General features: G+C 39.0%; 2 protein-coding genes across 4 annotated transcripts in view; one reads left to right on the forward strand and one right to left on the reverse strand.

The window, feature by feature from the left end:
• nt5c2b (5'-nucleotidase, cytosolic IIb) overlaps positions 1-12783 on the forward strand; it is a 47790-nt gene extending 35007 nt beyond the window's left edge. For both annotated transcript variants that reach the window (XM_017712165.2, XM_037543201.1), the window contains 4 exons: positions 582-633; positions 4417-4477; positions 5508-5684; positions 7632-12783. In XM_017712165.2, coding sequence (XP_017567654.1) covers positions 582-633; positions 4417-4477; positions 5508-5684; positions 7632-7880 — 539 coding nt within the window. In that variant the 3' untranslated portion in view covers positions 7881-12783. The remainder of the gene's footprint in view (positions 1-581; positions 634-4416; positions 4478-5507; positions 5685-7631) is intronic.
• A 3023-nt stretch (positions 12784-15806) lies between these two features.
• Positions 15807-20055, reverse strand: part of cnnm2b (cyclin and CBS domain divalent metal cation transport mediator 2b) — a 55259-nt gene continuing 51010 nt past the window's right edge. The window contains exons 7-8 of one of the 2 annotated variants that reach the window (XM_017712167.2): positions 19537-19715; positions 15807-17161 (exon numbers count right to left, since the gene is read on the reverse strand). In XM_017712167.2, the coding sequence (XP_017567656.1) occupies positions 16949-17161; positions 19537-19715 (392 nt within the window). In that variant the 3' untranslated portion in view covers positions 15807-16948. The remainder of the gene's footprint in view (positions 17162-19536; positions 19716-20055) is intronic. The other variant, XM_017712168.2, reaches the window with a different exon arrangement.

Below are 20055 nucleotides of genomic sequence, written 5' to 3' on the forward strand. Positions count from 1 at the left end.
CAGTGTTGTGGTGTTTGATACAGCCCTAGTTGTCAGATATTACTATGGCAGCTGGCCGTTATACTAGTTTTCCATGCTGTTAACCCCATTTACTTTGGTTGAAATATCCTTTCAAACTGTGTCCACACTGTGTTGCATCTAAAGTTATCAAATGAGAACAATAAAGCAAAATTCAGCTGCTTTTTTTACAGAATAGATGTGTCATGGCCTGTGAGTGTGCATAAACCTCCAGGCTACTGTAGTCCCAAGTCCAAATGACAAATGGATGATGTACAGTTCTAAGAAAACCATTAGTTACATTACATTACATTAACGTTACGTTATGTAGAGTTTGTTTAACCTTTCAAAAGGATCTTCACACTCGTATCTCATTTATAAAAGCGGTTCTTTTATGGTGTCACTGCAAAGAACCCTTTTTGACACCTTTATTTTTAAGAGTGTGCTCATGATTGGAATGGATAGAGAAATTTGGAATGCTTTTGGAGTATGTGAGAAAAAGAGAGAGAATGATAGAGAGAATGAGAGAGAGACAGGGGTATGTGGCAGGGTTTCATGACTATCTCTCTGTTTGTCTTTCACAGCACTATTTGAAGAACTCCAGGGCTTGGACATTTTCTTGGCAGAGCTGTACAAGTGAGCAAAGCCTTTCTTTGTAGTGCCTGAGCACCTGAATGTCCTATGTGTGTGTGGTGGAGAGTGTCTTTGTATATTTTTAGGACAAAAAATGTCTTGATTTTGTGGGAAAAACTGAGATAAATAGTGCTAACCTACAGTATTGCATACAGCACAGTGGTCTTGGCTTTACATGTTGCTTTATACAGAACATATGCTCCATGTCTTATTTGTTTAGAAATAAAAAGCAAAACCTTTTCTTTTTGGTTATTGAGGAAAAGATTAAAGTTTAAAGTTAGATAAAGATTTGATGCATACCTCATACATACTACGTACATGTACAGTTCTGTGCAGTCTTCTGAGAAAGGGATATGTAAAGTTATTTAGCATTTATTTGTTCAAAAAACACTAACAGGAGAAGTACAAATAAGCAAGTTGTGATTTAGTGTGTGTGAGTGTGCTAGCTTAACCATTTTCAACTCTCTGCTCTAGGATGTCCAGTATTTACAGTTACAATCCTGTATCTAGTTTATCTAATCAAGCCTTCATTAAATTAAATTAAGTGCTGCTAAAGGAATTTAACAAATCAAAGTACTGTACATAACAAATATTGGACACATTATTTAATGCATTTGACACATTTTCAATTACTTTAAGGTACTTACAAATCAAATCACATTTATTGTCTCATCACATTTACACAGGTGGAAAGTGAGTGAAAATCTTATGCGTAGCCCCCTTATAGAATTTAAATACCAAAAATTGTATAAATATCTAAGAAGAATATATATATATATATATATATATATATATATATATATATATATATATATATATATATATATATATACACACACACACGCGCACACACTCTGAATACACACACACACACTCTGAATATACACACACACACACACACACACACACACACACTCTGAATATACACATATACACAATATACACTAGTATTGCACTATTCCAATGTACAGTTATACAGTAATAAGTTATGAAATAATGCTATGGAATGTGCTGTTGTACACATTCAGTATGTGCAGTTAGTCTGAAGTAGATAATAAATGAGTTGCTAGATAATAAATTGCTAGATTGAAGGTGCAGAGAATCAGAGTGAGTCTGATGAGATGTGGATGAGGTGGTGATTGTCCATGAAGATGATGACTCACAGGTGCAGTGACAGGCCTATAGACCGATACACCAGCACTACTGGCTGTTCAACAGCCTGATGGCCCAGGGGAAGAAACTTTCTTGGAACTGGCTGGTTCTGAACTTTATGCTTCTGTACCTCCTCCCGCACTGCAGTTGTGAGAACAGACAATGGCTTGGGTGGGTGGACTCCTTTAGAATCCTCCTGGTCTTCCTTGGACAGCAGCTGGTGTATAAATCCAAAAGGTTTGGAAGCTGGACCCTGGTGATGTACTGGGCTGTCTGCACCACCCTCTGCAGAGCTTTCCACTCAATGGCAGTGCAGTTTCCATACCAGGTAGTGATGGAGCCTGTTAGAATGCTCTCCACAGTACGTGTGTAGAATGTTCTGAGGATGCTGGGGTTTATGCCAAACCTCTTCAGTCGCCTGAGGTGGAAGTGGCGCTGTTGAGCCTTCTTTACCTCCCGTGGGGTGTGTTTGCTCCATGTCAGTTCCAGTGAACAACGAGGAACGTGAAGCTCCTGACCCTCTCTACCATGGTCTCCGTTGATGGTGATGGGGGTGTGCACTCTCTTTTGCTTCCTGAAGTCCTCTGTGAGCTCCTTGGTCTTGTTGACATTGAGAGAAAGGTTGTTTTCCTGGCAGAAAGCTGACTTCTTCTCTGTAGGTTGTCATTGGAGATCAGGCCAACAATTGTGGTGTCGTCTGCAAATTTGATGATGACATTGGAACTGTGTCTGGCTGAGCAGTCGTGGGTGTACAGGGAGTGCAAGAGAGGGCCGAACACACAGCCCTGAAGAGCTTCGGTGTTAAGGGTCAGTGAGGAGGAGGTGATGTTGCCCATCTTTACCACCTGGCATCAGCCTGTCAGGATGTTCAGGATCCAGCTGCACAGAGAACCGTTCAAACCCAGATCCCGAAGCTTAATGTCGAGCCTTGAGGGCACAATGATGTTGAATGCTGAGCTGTAGTCCACAAAGAGCATTCTCACATATGTGTTCTTTTTGTCTAGATGGGAGAGGGCAGTGTGAAGAGCCAGGGATATTGTGTCATTGGTGGATCTGTTCTGTCTGTAAGCAAACTGCAGTGGGTCCAGAGTGGTAGGTAGTGAGGAGCAGATAAAATCTCTGACCAGCTTCTCAGCTTATGATGGAGGTCAGAGCAACCGGGTGCCAGTCATTTAGAGTATTAACCCTGGCTGACTTTGGAACTGGCACAATAGTGGCCAATTTGAAACATGCAGGAACAACTTAGAGTGAGAGAGAGAGGTTAAAAATGTCTGTAAGCATTCCTGCCAGCTGATGTGCACAAGTTTTGAGAGCGCGTGCAGGGATCCAGTCAGGCTCTGCTACCTTGCGGATGTTAACGAGCTTGAAGGCTCTGCACACGTCAGCCACAGAGATGGAGGGGAGTGTTGACTCGGCGGTAGCGGGGGCGGGGACTCTTTCCGCAGAGGAGTGTGATTTGCCTCAAAACGGGCGTAGAAAGCATTCAGCTCGTCTGGAAGCGCAGCGCTTATGTTATTCATAGAATGAGTTTCCCTCCTAAAGTCTGTTAAGGTGTTTAGTCATGTAGTTCTACAATTACAGACTGTAGCTGATCTGTTTCTTTGCGTCATTTGTTATCCCCCTTTTACTCTGTTCTTCAAGAGTCAAAACCCTTACAGGACCACCACAGAGGACATTTGGGTGGTGGATCATTCTCAATGCCATGTTAGTGTGCTGGAACAAGTGAATCAGATACAGTGCTGCAGGAGTTTTTACTCACTGTTCGCTTTATTAGACACGCTTACTATGTTGGTCCGCTCTGCAGATGTAACATCAAAGACAGTAGCTCATCTATTGCTGCAGTTTGTGTTAGTCATCCTCTAGTCTAGGGGTGCATGACTCCGGTTCTGGAGGGCCAGTGTCCAGTACAGTTTGGTGATTTACCTGCTCACATACACCTAATTCAACTTCTGTTAACCGGCTTAGTGGGTGTGTAGGGTATGTACCATGACTGGACTTGTGCACCGCTGCTCTAGTCTTTCATCAGTGGTCACAGAACACTGCCCAAAAGACGCTGTTGACTGGATATTTTTTATTGGTCGACTATTCTCAGTTCAGCAGTGAAACTGGGGTGTTTAACAACTCCAGCAGCAATGCTTAAATGAAGTGGCTGGCCGGTGTTTGTATGTAAAACAAGTTTGTTTTTATATAATATCGATATTTATTCAATTCTATTTATTAAATAAATGCAAGCACCTATTGCGTGTGTGTGTGTGTGTGTGTGTGTGTGTGTGTGTGTGAGTGTGTGAGTGTGTGTGTGAGAGACATATCTTGACGTATTACAAAAACCGTGTCAGTGTGTGTGAGAGAGAGAACGTGAGCTCAGGGTACAAAGTGTGCAGCGGTCAAAGGGTTCATCTGTGGATAAAGCATAGGGTTCACACATGAAGGGTTATTTTTAAACGGGATGACCTCTGTATGGCTGTCTGTTTCCATGACATTCCCTCCCGCCCTGATCTTTTTGGACTTGCTCCATTTTCCCTTTCCTTTTTTTCCCATGTTTGTCCCTCTTTCTCTCCGTCCCTATGTTTCCCTTGCTGATGTGACCTATATGTTCTCTGTTTCTATCTTTTTCTTTCTCTCATTCTCTCTTAGACATCTAGACAGCAGCAGCAACGAGAGACCAGACATTAGTGCCATCCAGAGACGAGTGAAGGTACACACACATTCATTCTGCAAATCCTTGTTGTGATGTCAGAAATCAGCACTTTCAGGTGTTTAACTACCTTTGGGTCAAAAGATTTTCAATATGTATATATGTATGTATTTTTTAGACAAAATCTACTTTTAATACCTAGAAAAACACTTTGATGAATCTGACATTGATGTCAAACACACCCAAAGTATTAGCTGATAACTGTAAATGTTAACAAAAAACATTTGCTGGCATTTTTGCTCATTCTCATTTGAAAAAGAAACAAGGTGTATAGAAACTTTTAATGGGCCAGAACTAACACTAAAATACACACTTGCAGTTTACTGAAGCCATTGTCCAGCACAAAGACACAAAAGGCACCGTGCACAGAATCCATTTCTGCTGTATTGTACAGTGTAATAACTGTTATCTGTTGCTATTTTTCCACTGGGCAGTGCAGTACAGTACAGAATGGCAACAAATCTGTTACCACACATTTTATCACCATTTGATAACCATTCATGCTGGGTACAAAGTGTGCCAAGCTGGAACATTTAGGTGGAGTTTGCAATGTTGCAAACTATTAATTGGTCAAAGATGGTCATAGAATCGTTATGCACGGTCTTTGGAGTCAGATTACTGCCATTAGGGGGAAAAAAATGCTAGCAATCTGGAATTGCTGTCTGACTCTCACATAAAACCAGATGCAGTAAAACATAAATCTAAACCTTCAGCTCATTTGTTGTTTTTGCTATTGTTTGTATTTACTTTTAATATAGATTTGCTTAAGAAATCATGCGACTACACAAGCTAAAGAGAACCTTGCCTGCGTGCAGCGTTCAGATTTGTAACCATACTTTACTGTACCATACTGTGGAAACGAACTCTGCAAATGAATAAGGTTTCATAGATGATTGCGGTCACATCACCTCCAAACATTTTTTGTTTTCAATTTCTTTATCCATCTGTAATCATTGCTCATTACATTATATGAATATTTTATGATGAATGAATCTATGAAAAGTGTCCTTGTCTGATTTCGTTCTTCTAGAAAGTGACCCATGACATGGACATGTGCTACGGCATGATGGGTAGTCTGTTCCGCAGTGGCTCTCGGCAGACACTGTTTGCGTCACAGGTGATGCGATATGCTGACCTGTATGCCGCATCCTTCATCAACCTGCTCTACTACCCCTTCAGCTACCTGTTCAGAGCCGCACATGTGCTGGTGAGACCAGTTTGTTATTGTATTCCTTCTTATATACTCATCTATGTTCAATTAGCTTACACCATGTGAGCTTCACATTAAAAGCTATTCATTTTTTTTACTACAACTTTGGTTGTATTTTAAAAAAAGCCAGAACTGGACATAATTATTAGTCTTTATTTTTTAACCCAAAGCTCATGCTGTGTTGGCAAAAAAAGTTAACTGATTAATAAGTAATACATTTGAATGGTTGCTGCATCTTAGTCTAATTATGCATCAATACACTTGATCTATAGTGCAAGTACATGTAAGTGGGCATTTTAAGGAGACATAGGCTGGTCAGGCCTGTGGGGGAAAAGATAACTCCATTTTTTTTAAATTAAATTACTGTTTCTGTAAAATTTGCTGTGAAAATGTATTAAGTTGTCCTTTACAGTCTCAAAGCTGAGGCTTTAGCATTTTCTGGAAAACAGTAGTTACATTACCTTTTATTTTAAGAAGTTATGATAGTCTTAACCAATAGTTGGTGCTAAATAAAGGCAACATACCAGTAAGTCAGCCACAACTGAGAAATTATATTTTGCACTATAACATCTTTTGCAGTATATTTGGTCAGTCGTTAATGATTATATGCAAAATTAGTTGTAGAAGACCAGATACAACCATTCAAAATGTGACATTGTATAAAATCTAATCCATTATAGATTGTTAGTGAATTAATGATAAGAGGCGATTTACTTACTGGACGAGGACAAGATTTTACCTGAGCGTGGACTGCCTATCTATGCAATAATCACTCCTATACTCAAGCTTAATCAACAGCACACTGCTAACCAAATCAGTGTTATGAAGGTTAATCTGAAAGCAGCAGTTGTGGAGGGTATTAGGACCACTATAATCCAGCCTCTGCTGAGCTGCCCTCACTTTTCTGGCCATTATTATGGCATTAATACTGTTTTCCGCACGCCAAACTTTAACACACATTTCTACTTCTACTTCTACTTCGTTCTGCTCCGATATTGTGTAGTCAGTTTGATAGACTTTAATGGGGTATATTTGAATTCTTTGATTTTTCATTTCTGTTCTGAGTAGTTTAAACAATTGTAGAATGCAGGAAAAAAGTAAGAAGTTTTTGATGACTAGCTTGTAGATGATTCCATACTATTTAAGACAGCTGTATAGCATCAAGAATGAACTTTAATGCAGTTTAGATCCAGAACACCTGTTTGCTATTTTTTACCACGTTATAAATTTTTCTTGTTCTGAAAATGATTTGTTATAAGTAAACTGTTGTTTTACATTCTGAGGTCAATCTACACTGTGTAAGTCACTTTTGAATAACACTTGTTAAAGGGATTATTAGTCTTTCCACATACACTAGATGACACACATCTGATGTCCAAACTTTTTTAGTTTAGCGCTGGAGTTACAAGGCTAATGTTGATAACACTAGAAGTCAGTAGTCACCCAAATCTTTTCTGTTAAAACATCCCCAGAATGTATAGTGTTTGCTGGCAGTGTTAACCTTGTAGCTCTTAAAACCGAAGAAGCAAAATTGTGTTAATTATATTTTTTTATTCAAAATCTTGAATGAATAGTAGTGTATATGCATCATAATGAAGGCTTTGCTGGTGTAAAACATTCAAATGCATCATCCTGATGATTCAGCTGCATCAATTTTTGAATGTTAAAATAAATTGATTCATAATAAAGTTTGCATTTTTGTGGGCAGAGTAACATAACAAATGATACAGTTTTGTAGAGCATCAAATTAAATTGTGGTGATAGGGAGCATTTCATGATGCATTTAATTGTTTCTATCAAATTGTTGTGAAGCCCTGGTATGATGTAATTGTTTTAAAATCCAAATGATTGGATTTTAGCCACAACATGTTAAGCATCAGCTATCATGATCTGCCCAGATATTCCATTTCAGTTCTTTACGTTTTATTTATTCTGTTTGCCCAGATGCCTCATGAGTCTACAGTGGAGCACACGCACGTGGACACAGACATCGAGTCACCGTTGGCCACGCGTAACCGCCACTGCATGGACTGCAAGGATGTTGACTGCAAACGCAGCCAGCTGACGCGCTCTCTCAGCGAAATGAAACCTCCACACCTGTTTCCTCAGACCCCCCAGGAGATCACACACTGCCACGATGAAGACGACGACGAGGAGGAGGAGGAGGAAGAAGAAGAGGAGGAGGAAGAATAGATGACGTAACCTCCTTTGGCCAGGCCTGACTGGCTGTTGAAATGTTTAGCTTTAGCAAAGGGAGCAATAGTGAGCCAGAGACTTGGTAAAGAAATGAAGAGGGGAAAACAAAGCTAATCCTTTCTTTTCTTATTTTGAACTGTATGAGAATGTGTAGCACATGTATCAGACTTTACTGAACCACACTTTGGCTCAATTCAATCCCTCCTTACTAAAAAAAGGGAAAAAATAGGGGAAAACACAAAAAAAGACTTTTTTCTAGACTTTTATATTGGTGAAAGTATTACTGTAGAAATGCTCTAGATGCGGTCAGTTTAACAATACTGAAATCATACTGTCGTTTTTCAAACAATCAAGAGGAACGGTTTGAAGGAAAACAGCAAAGCACATAGTTTCTTTTGCTATAAACTCACTGTAGCTTCTTTAGGACAGGAGTTCGGAGGAGTTTACATGAAAATGTATGTGTACAACTCGTGTGAATAGTTGTCAGACAGAGGGTTTTATATATAAATTTGGGCTTGGTAACTACTTAAGGGCTGGGTGGAGCTTATCGTAAGGTCATATCTGGTCCAATGGCTAAGGGGCCTTTGAAGTCGTATATGGTGCATTTGAAAGTCTGTGCATTTTAAATCTTGACTATGCATGCTTGGCACCACAGCAAATTATGGTCCGTCCATGTTTATGAGGACTAGTTATGCTTTTATTTTTACTTTTCTCTTCCTTTTAAAGTGGAATTCATCTGATTTTTCAAAATGAATATATTTCAATTGTTATGATGCAAACACAGTCATTTGTTGTCATTTGATATACATTATTAATTGTAGAGAAATTGACTGATGTCTACATCGTAAATATAGCCATTTATTTACTATCCAAAACAACACCTGAACCTCCACGTGTCTAGTGAGCTTTTGGGGGGTAAATCTGAAAAAATAGGTTTTCTTTAGGTCCTATTTTTCCTTACAGCGTCCTACATGTAATACTTCTCCACCATTTAAAAAAGATTTTAGGCCAAAATCTTAATTCAGCACCATGTTAAAACAATGTTTTAGGCATTATGCAACTTATTTCTAATTTGGCTTGGAAATTCTCTCTGTAATGGGACATTTCTTATCAAACCACTCTAACTTTGTTTACATCCTAACCATTATACAGAAATGTTTTGAAAAATCTGTGTAATTCCTGTTTAAACTTTTCCTTTCGTTTAAGCCGTCTGCTCGTGCAGTACAGGCTGACTAATTTGGCTAAAGGCTGCCTCATACAGGACTTGAGGAGAAGTAGAAAAAGAAGTGAGTCTGTTGGAGTTTTTTTTAAGAAACCCAGGCTGTGGTGCCCCGATTACAGGCCTGGCTGTGATGAGAATGTGAATGAAGTTTAGAGGGGCTTCAGCGAGCGGTGACGGCTAATGTGTCAGCTATGAAAGAATGCTGCTAACACAAGAGCCCCCGTTACCTGGTAACTGCTGAGCCAGGCAAACTGCATAAGGCCAGTGGGGATTTCTGTTGTTCTCTCTTGGATTTATTATTACTATTTTTTTTAATGGCAGCAATGTCAACTGCCAAGGATAGTGCTGTCTACAGAGGCACTTTCGGCTTTATAACCTGTCTCTCTCTCTCTCTCTCTCTCTCTCTCTCTCTCTCTCTCTCTCTCTCACTCTCACTCTCACTCTCACTCTCATATCCACTTTCACGCACTCCTTTTCTCTTCTTTTTCTGTCTTTCACTTTCATAAGCTCTCTCCCTCTCATTCTCCGTCATACTATTTCTCTTGCTTTTCTTGTCTTTCTTTCTCTCCTTCTCTTTTACATCCACACGTACAGATACTTAGCTATTTTAAAAAGTAAACAATATTGTCATGCAGAATCTAACATGCTGTATTTTTGTATTCAGACTTATAATACCAAACTCTTAACAGCATCCCTCCGTGCCATTAGCAACTTACTGTTTCATAACTGTAGCTACCATGCAGAAGTGACCTTGATATGCAGAAGAAAAAAGAAAAAAAAACCTTGTACATACTGTATTTTGTAGCTGTTGTGAGAAGAGGATTTAGGAATAACTTTTGAATAGATATAAGAAATATTAGCATCTGATTTTTTTTTTTTTTTATTTGAAGTTCACAGGTCAAACAGACGAAGACATCAAGTTACCATCAAAAACTGTTGATGAGATGGGCGAATCTAAAGTCAGGAGTTGCCCTCAGCGACTGTTGCCATGGCAATTAAAGTAGTTCAGGCCAGTTTTTAGATGTGATTGGAGAATATACTCTTGTGTGGACCAATAGGATTAAGAGCACGCTGACCAGTGTTTTTGTTTTTCCTTTAGTTTCCCTACTAAACAAAGTCCTTTTAAACTTAATGTGAAGCAATACATACGTTAGATGCATGTGATTTTTAAAGGGTAGAAAACAGCTAAACTGGTCCTTAAAAGGTTAGAATCTAACTTATAGGAGAAAAATTAAGAAGTGTTCTATTGTATGTGTAATGACATGCAGTACTGTGTATATATAAACAAGCTTGCTAACATCCGATTTAATGAAACTACAGTATATTTACTGCACTGTGTATTACCATAAGTAGAGTGTATTTTTTTAATGTATATCACTTTATTATAGGGAGGAAAAATGTTGTCATGAATCCATGGAAAGTTAGGATTAACAGTTATTATTGATCATCTTGTCTTAACTGGTTCATGGGGGGGGGGGGAATGTTTTGGGGCAGGTGGACACATTTTGATGTTTGAAAGGTGAATGTTTCAGAAAAACTAGCAAATATAATTCATATTCATATACAAGTTATTTTTATTATGTAAGATGAAGCATAACCATTGTTTTAAAAACAAAACTGGAAAAGTGAATGCAAGGCAGCTCTTTAAAAAAAATAAATAAAGCCTCATGTTGGGCTTGGACTCCCCATCATATACTGTCCAAACTGTCCAGTTGGGCTGGATGTCAAGGCAGACACTTTGATTGTAAGCTACCGCTGAAGTAGTGCTGGGTGATATATCATTTATATCAATATACTGTGACATACTTTTCAATTTTAGTAATATTTTACCAACATAGCATATATTTGATGTCAGTGACATAATGCCTATAATACTGTGGTGCTCCCTTTTTTTAAAAAAAAACATCCTGTTTGTTCTGCGCTGTACTCATGATATCCAGAACCTGGTAACTTCAAAGTATGTTATTTACCAAGTACTTCAGAATGCTTTGAAGTAACAGTTCATAACACATACAATTTAAATAGGTTTCCTTATTGGAAATTCTAAGAGAAGAAAAACAAATTGTCAGATTATTTTAGCCTTAAATTAATATATTGATATATTCAGAAAAAGTCTTTTTTTAGCAGTATCGCCCAGCACTACGCTGAAGGTAGTTATAGTATTCTCTCAGTTGTCTTTTTTTTTAGTCACTACAACCAAGGAAACCATATTTTATACTTTGTTCACTTTCATTTCAAGATGTTCGCACTCTTATTTACTCTGCAGTTGAACCTAAAGAGCTCGCCTGTGTCTTAAAAAGACACTGTAGTCTTGAGCTTCCGTTCAGTGTATGAAAACGTACAGTTGTTTTTTTTTTTTTTTTGCATAGTTTACAGTGATGTTCGTCTTACTTCCATCAAGTGGTAATACATACATAATACATACTCTTTGTTTTTTTTTTATTTTCATTTTCCAAGACATTTTGGCATTACGTGAACTGTCTGCCATTCATTAGCAGTACAGCTTTACTCATTCCAGTTCTTGTGGATCTGCAGAACAGTCCTTTTGTTTACTATTACTTTATTGTAAGGAACACATATTGTGTGTTTATTAGGGTCTTGTTCTTTGTTCAGTAAATCCAGATTTACACAATTGTAAATGGCTTATTAACTCTGTATGAAGCTTTGTTCGTTATGACCTGAATGTGTGCATAAATGGAGGTCATAATTGCTATGGCCAAATCATTAATAATTGCATTATTAGTTGTAAATACTTCTGGAAGTTTGTTATTGTTGTGCAAATAAGAGGCTAAAAAGAATCAAAGAGTTTCTCATATTTTGGTGGAAGTAAGTTGAAAATATCATCCTTGCATATGTTTGCTTCCCAAAAATCCATGAAATCTTTACTTTAGAATATAAGCCTCTAAATAGTGATGAGACAATAAAACTCCAGAAGCACCATGCCACTAACTAGAACTTACAGTGCTAGTTATAAAGTAAGTTCTGGACTTGGATGATAATTCATGCTCAATAATTTGTCTTAGTAATGCCATAACTTTAGTAGTTTTAGTACACACAAATATAATAGTAATAAAGCTCCAAGTGCATATTATATAATAAACCATATTGGGTAAACTATTTAGAAGTGTCTTATTTGGGCTTTAATGAGCAAAGAACAAGACCTTAAACCCCAAACTGTTCCCATATTTTTGTTCTATCACAGCTTCCAGCGCAGCTGTATTCAGTTCTCGCGCTCAGAAACAGCAGCAGAGATGTGGACTGTCCTGGGGATCCCCATGGAATGGACTGGGATTAATAACAATTTCATTGTTTTGCATTTTACAGTTCTACAGACATGCAAGAAAGGGTGCCGAATGAGTACTAGGAGAAAAGAGGTTCTGCCGTGCTGTGATATGTTCAGTTCCCCCCAGTCGCCGCATGTGCATGTACCTCTCTTTTGTTCTTTTACCACCTTTCCAACGTTGTACGTTTGGCAAAAATGCATTGTTCTTTGTTAGCTCCAGGCAGTTGGTTGGGTTGCATATCTTCATTAAACACGCTGTTTTGTTAATTGTCACCCCCAATTGTGCAAAGGTCTATTTGTGTAATTGCATACAGTTTATTAACATGCAGTTTTACGTTTTTTGCCAGTTCATGTGTTGGTCTGTTCATAATATAACCACATATTCCATCTGTAAAGGCCCCTCTGTTTTTCTGTTCGTTGCAGTGAGGAATTTGTGTAAAGCATAACAAAAAAGAGAACATCATTCATAATACATACCTAAATACATGACTAGTATCCTCAACTAATGTGTCCAAGGCAGACTGTTACTGGTGACCACCAACTTTCCTTACATTTGGTTTTCACGAGGCTGTATGTGTATGCAAAAGATTGGACACAAACACATGACGTTTGGTGATTTCGTAAGTGAAAATAAGATTCACACATCCTCTACAGAGAACACATTTTCTGCCAGGTTTAGTGCACAGTTTACTTGTATTTGCTGAGCTTAACATATGATGTAAGTTATAAAATGTGACATGACTTTTACACATGCCCCATTTTCCCCCATGTTAAATTCAGCAAATAAACAGCATTGTAAACATAAATAATACACCATGCTGAAGTGAGCTCTCTGTAAAGGACGCATTATTTTATTATTTTTATTAGATCAACAGAGCTTCATTTGACCAGGTGTGCCCAAACTTTTGCACACAACTGTACATTGCATGCTACAGTGTCATGACACTCATCATCACAGCTCTTATTAAAGCAGAGCTCCAATCCTACCTGCCCCTATTCCAAGCACATTAAGTGACTGAGTGATGTTGAAGTGTAAGAGGACAGCGCCAAGCAGTGGCTAAATAATGAACTGACTCTAAAGCTACAAGAACAAAGCCAGTAATATGACTTTACCAGAGCAGCTACTGTACATTAGCTTCAAAATGAAGTTGGTCCCTAGTCGTACACTCAGGGGGAAGAGCAGTGGGGATGTAAAGGACACCTGGCTAATCTTCCTATTTGAAATGAAAAGAATTTAAGGCTCCCTTATTGAAGACACATCGATGTTTACTGCAAATGACTGAATTAGCTCAATTCAGGGCTTCAAGTTGGTTCATATTTTAGAGGCTATCGATTCCCTTTTTCCCCCGGTCTGTAAAGCACTTTGAGTTGCCACAGGTATAAAAAGTGCTCAATAAACAAAGATTATTATAGTAATTATAAAAATGGGGACAAAAGCGAAGTCAAATGAGTTTGACTTGAAACAAGAAAAGACCAAGTACAGTCATAACAGCAGGACAGTTAAATAAAACTACCAAAATATACATATATATGTCAAATAAAATATTAATTTATATCTTCATTCAAATGCAGGATTTTTTTTTTCCTTTCCAGATACTGAGGTCAGGACGTGTGTGAATAGTAGGCTAATAATTTGCCTCAGAGCAACAAATAAAGTGATTCAATAACTCACTATACAGTGATGGTGCATTAATTTTGTTTGAAAATGGCAACAGAAAACTATAAAATGTCATAAATAAGTTGATTTCACTGTTTCTATTCTAAAGCTCAGCTTACAAATAAAAATAACAAGTGTTATGACTGTCTTTGGGGCAATTTGTTAGACGTTATATAACACATACGATACTGTGCAAAGACGTTATTTAATCATTTCCAGTCAAAATGATCATTAAGTACAAGTTCTGTATTTTTCAGCATCAGGAGGAAAACAGAAAACACATATTTAACAGAAAATACCACATAACTACAATATCAAACCTATCAGTATTTAAGTTGCCTACTCTTCACTGTTGTGCACTCTACTGTCACTTCAACTCTTCCATGCTTCCATTCTCAAAACAGCTGTCTGCTCAATGAACGCGGTTCCCAAAGGAGTCCCTGACGGACGTTATGTTCCCCTTCAAAGAGACACCAACATTCACACAAGCTACTACCCAAACACACCTTAGCTCCAAACCTGGGGATGAATATGTGCAGCAGAACACTGACACTGGACATCTGAGATGTGGAGTGAGCTGTAACTGGGTTTATTTGGATCATGAGCAGTAGAAAATGCAACCAACTGAACTTTTGAGGTGTGGAAAAATATCCTGAAACGTCCTGAAAAGAACACAAGCTGTAATAAAGTGTGGACCTGCTAAGTACTGAAAAAAGTATTTTATTTAATTGTTGAAGTTTCTGGTTAATTGAGTAAATTTCTGTTAAATATATTCTCTTTGCTTTTTCTTGACGCTGGAAAATGACACTGGCTGTTTGGACTGGAAATGGAAGATAATAAAATTATTTGGCAAAAATGACTTTTGCACAGCACGGTACATAAACATCAGACGGTTTGCGCAAGAAACAAAAGAAGGTTACAAATGTGCTCAATCTAACCTTTTATTTGTCCTTGTATAGCCATGCGCACACTTTGTCATACAAATCCTCCCCAGGAAACAAACTCATTCTAAAAGAAAATGTGGATGATGCAAAAAGGGCAGAACGCTGTTTTCATTATTCTCAGTATGTTAAACTCGGCAGACACATAGACAAATTCAGGTGCGCTCTCTGTAGAGGAAGCGTTAACTTATCACTTAGACAAACCATGTAACCCGACTGGGGGTATTTGACTTTTTGCATATGCCTGTATTGATTGTAGTCAATTTCCTGCTGCATGTTATTGGTAGTGTTTCAGTGGAAGATGCATAAACATAAATAATAGCTGTCCTTTGATTATGAGTCACGTTTTAATCGATTTAAGGTCAGTGAAGATTTACTGAGGCGTTGATTCTGAAACTCTCTTCAAAACACAGCCTACGTTTCTCTGCTGAGAACCACGATGAAGCTGCTGAGCTCTCACACCCGCAACGGACTAAAGACCGCTCTCATCAACCTGACTGCATGTCGACTTACCAACCAGTCCAAAGATCAGTATAAATATCTTGTGATCCTCCTGCAGTATATAGGGAGCATATACACAAAGATTGCTGAAGTCTTTATAGAGTCTTTTTAATGTGAAATGTCTTTAAACTCTTAGTGTAATGGTTTAAAAGCCACAGTCGCTGTTGTCACTCAGGCAGAAGCAGGCAGTAGCTAGTTCACTGTATGTGACCATCAAGGCAATAAGGAATCACTTACAAACAGTATGCATAGTAACAGAATCCTTCAACTGATTTGACTGAGATTCAAAACCGCATTTAGCCCAGGTTTGTATCCCACATAAAGGAGGCACAGATACAAATAAATTAGGCTGTTTTGTTTTTTTTTTCTTTTCTTTTTTTTTTTTTAGGCACGCAGCTGGTGAAAGAGTGATTACGCCTGTACACATTTGGGACCAAAGAGAAACTTGAGAGACACAGTGAATGCATACAAATATATCTATAATTTACAATACACAGATTTTTTTCTTTTTATCAATAAATCATCTTTTTAAATAGAATATGGTTCATTGCACTTGTTAAAAAATTAATATGATTTTAAAGGCAAAAACGTGATTCTTTTTTTAAAAAGGTGTAAAATGTACTGTACCGTATGCCTGATTTAGAATAGTAAAAATAACAATATCTGTAATATACATATATGTAAAAGACTCTCACCAATACACATACAGTATTGTATTCATAACTATATATATATATCATGTGCAAGGTATAACAGTCATACTCTCAAAGGCACATGTACACACATATACAACACACGCTGCTGAATTTGACAAAACGTGTTATTTTTGTAAAGTGTGTTCGATTTTTTTATAGTGCCGACGGTTATATCCACAGACATGCACAAATATATCTATTCATTCATATATATACACACACACACACACACACACATACATATATATATATATGTGTGTGTGTGTGTGTGTGTGTGTGTGTAGCTGTATATCTATATATATATATATTATATACAATCGACTTATAAAATAAATAAATACAGGAGGAAAATGCTCTTGGTACACGGTTCATGGTTTCCTTCAAAGCAGTATTTGGCACAGTCTTTGACTCACCATATGACAGTATTGGCCGAAGAAGAAAAAAATGGTCCATTTGAGTTCGTGGTCCTCCGCTATCCCAGAAGTCCTCCCGACGCCTTATAGGGGACAGTAGGGGAGTAGGTTCAGGGCCTTGTGACGGAAGGGGAGGGTGTCCAAACTCCAAACTCTTTGGTCTGGTGGACAGGCACACAGCGGGGTTTATGTGGAACTGAACCGGCTGTCCCATCTGTTACGGGGTCAGGAAAGCCCAGGTGCTGCTGAGCAGTACGTTGCAGCTCTGAGTCTGACTGTTACAGGGGGTGGTGGGGGACGGCTCAGGGAGTGAAACCATACCGTAAACCCCCTCCCAACCACCCCGGTGGTGGCTAGACTGCACCCTCGTTGTGCACCGTGTGGTTTGCCTTCTTAAGGGCCACGCAGTTCTGCGTCTGGTTGAGAAGGATGGCCGTCTCTTCGGCCACGCCGTCGTGGAGTTCTGTGAGAGTCAGTTCGATTTTGGTGTACTCGCTGTCAGACGACTGTGGCGTCTTGTCCATACGTGATGCCATCAGTGCGTTCTGGTACTGTTGACGGGTCACCTACCAAGCACAGATAAGGACAGAATATCATGGCTAATGTTAACTTCACAGTACCACAAGCTGTACAGTACAGTACAGGCTAATACAGGCTTCCTCTGAGTCACTTCATGCGCCACTGTATGTCTCTCAACTGCCACTAATGCAATGTCATTGCACAGCTCAAGATGTTTGTGCTGCCTGTTCTGTTATGTGAGCTAACAGACACTCCTGTCTTCTCCCACCGTTAATCCTGCCCCCAAAACAAATCTCTACCAACCAACAAAGGTAATGTCCTTGCCCTGATCTTCAGCAGACTGACCCCAGAACAGGACATTACAGTAACTTCTTCGCTTTCATTACTTTTCATCTTTCATGCAAGTTCTTCCGTCATCAAACCCTCCCCAATACTCATTTCTCTAGATCTAGATTTTGTTACCCTCTTTGAAATGTTAACAGGAAATTCCCCCAATATGTCCTTAATTTCTCCCCTACAATTCCCTAACATGTTTTTCTCCTCCAAATATACTCTACAACTCCAGTAATCTTACCACCTGCTCACAGGACCCCATCCCACCTATGATGTTTCATGCTCCAATGATCTGCTTCCCTTCATCACATCCACCATAAACAGGCCCATAACAACAGGTGACATACTGACTCTCTTAAAGACTACCAGACTGGTAACCATTCTGAAGAAGCCCACACTAACTGCTTCTAAAACTGAACTAGCCTGGCTTCAACCTCTTCAGTAACTAACTGCTCCCATGGCAGTAACTAAAAGGCTCCACGACACTCAGGCAGCCAAACTGTAATCATTCCTGATTCTTCTCTGTAGTGTTCATGGTCAACCTGCTGACCATCCTCAGCAGTCCTGGAATCACTGGTTCAGCACGCCAGTCATTTGCACCCTACCTGACTTGCATGAGGTGACATGAAACCCCCACCTTCAGAAACTCAGGTCTTTACTTGTATCTTGGCATGTTTAACAAACATTTCATTGTTAATGGCAGCCCATCACCTACTGCAGGGGTTGGAGGCTCTTTTATTGTCCTGTTGCAGCTCCACAGCAAAATTAGATATGCAGGTAAAAACAAAATAATCCCCCTCTGTAGTAAAATAAAGCTGCGCTGATTGTTCTAACACAGTTTTTTTTAATGGTCTTAAATGCTACAAACTCTCAAACACTAAATGTTGCGAAGTCAGCTTCTTGTTCAAATTCCCCCGTTCCAACTTAAATCGTGTGGCCGTTATATTCTACCGCCCTAGGCACCATTTAAGGTGGAATGGAAAAATTCAAACAAGAAGTTTGAATGAGAAGTTGACTTTAACGTCTAAAAAAGTCGAACATTGAGAGACATTTTACAAGAAACTGACCTACTTTTGAAAAGTAAGTTAAGTAAGTTAAGTTAAAGTTAAGTTAAGACTTGACTACTGCTGCTTCATACTGGTTGGACACCATTGCGACAGATGCTGAATGCAGTGCCATGACTTGTCTTCAATCTTTCTTGACTTATCCTCATCACTATACTGCTGTGGTCCCTCCATTGGCTTCCTGTCACTGTTCACACAGATTTAAAGGCTTGAAAGTGTACCTGACTACAAAGCCAAAAATGTACCTTTCCCTTCCTACCTGAAGGCAATCCTCAAATGAAGTATGTGTCATACCTCACTTAGAGCCCAAAAGTGCAGATTGACTTACCAGCCCGTAAAGAAGAGGAAGACGAGCATCAAGACTCTCCTCTGTACTGGCACACAAGTGATGGAATTAAGTTCACCTGGCTGTCTGAACAGCTGAAGATTCGACTATGTATTCAAGTCCAAAGTTCCCAGGACCAGTCTGTGGACCCCATGCTTTGCATGTCTTTATGATACATGCTACATACAAATGTGTACACAGTTTAGCATTTCCAAAGTAGATTTTCTTCTACAGTCTAGAGACGGAAAAAGAAGGGCTACAACTTTGGAGAAGCTCATGAAAGTTGCAGACAGCATATGGAAGCTCCTAAATCTTGGGTGACCATCAGTTCAGTGTGGCTGCAGATTTCTAGTTACTTTGTCTTCATCGGTCAGCATTAAACCTATCAGCTTCATCCCGTACACATATTCATCAGATATAACAGCTCACTTTGCTTTTTATTAATGTGCAGTAACTGCATATTAATGTTTTTTTAAAGTGCTTATGACCCAACAACTATTAACAAACTAATTTTAAACTATTCATAAACCGTACAGAAGGGTAGTCTAATGTTTGGTATGACACTCCTGGTCACTTCCAGTTCTGAAGGCACAGTAAGCCACGACTAACTAACATCCATGGTAGATTTGCTCATGTTAAAATATCACTCAGCGTACCTTTAAGCTGCTGGAGAATTAAGCTAATGCTTATGTATATTCACCTTGACATATAGCAGGTCTGTGATCGCTCTGACTGTGTAGTCCGGCATGTAGATCTGCAGGAAGGAGTTGAGCTGGTTGTTGCTGCTGCCCAGCGGGGGGTTAATGACTTCATTGCGGTCGCTCCGGTTCAGAGAGTCCGAGTGGTTCAGTCCGTACGGCCGGGGAGGAGACTTGTTCTCTGCATGACACACATGCCACACACACAAAAAAAGCTCGGTAATGTTCATTTTCATGTGAACTTACAGGAAGAAGTTGACGCAAAGAACTGAGCCCAAAACACGCAAGAGCTTGAAATGCAGGGGTGAGTTTGTACAGGATGCTAAACTGCAATTTACTCCTACCTTATAATTTAGTTTACAGGCTAACGAGCAAGGTTAAGCCCCTTACCCACCAACTCCACATTAGCTTTCCTGCATGAAAACAATGGCCAACTATTGTAAAGCAAGTCAACGCTACAATGGCAAGTTGAGTACAGGTAGGCGTGAAAGCAGCAGCTGGAGAAAGAATGATAAAAAGCC

This window comes from Pygocentrus nattereri, chromosome 12 (genome assembly GCF_015220715.1).
Source record: "Pygocentrus nattereri isolate fPygNat1 chromosome 12, fPygNat1.pri, whole genome shotgun sequence".
NCBI classification, from domain to species: domain Eukaryota; kingdom Metazoa; phylum Chordata; class Actinopteri; order Characiformes; family Serrasalmidae; genus Pygocentrus; species Pygocentrus nattereri.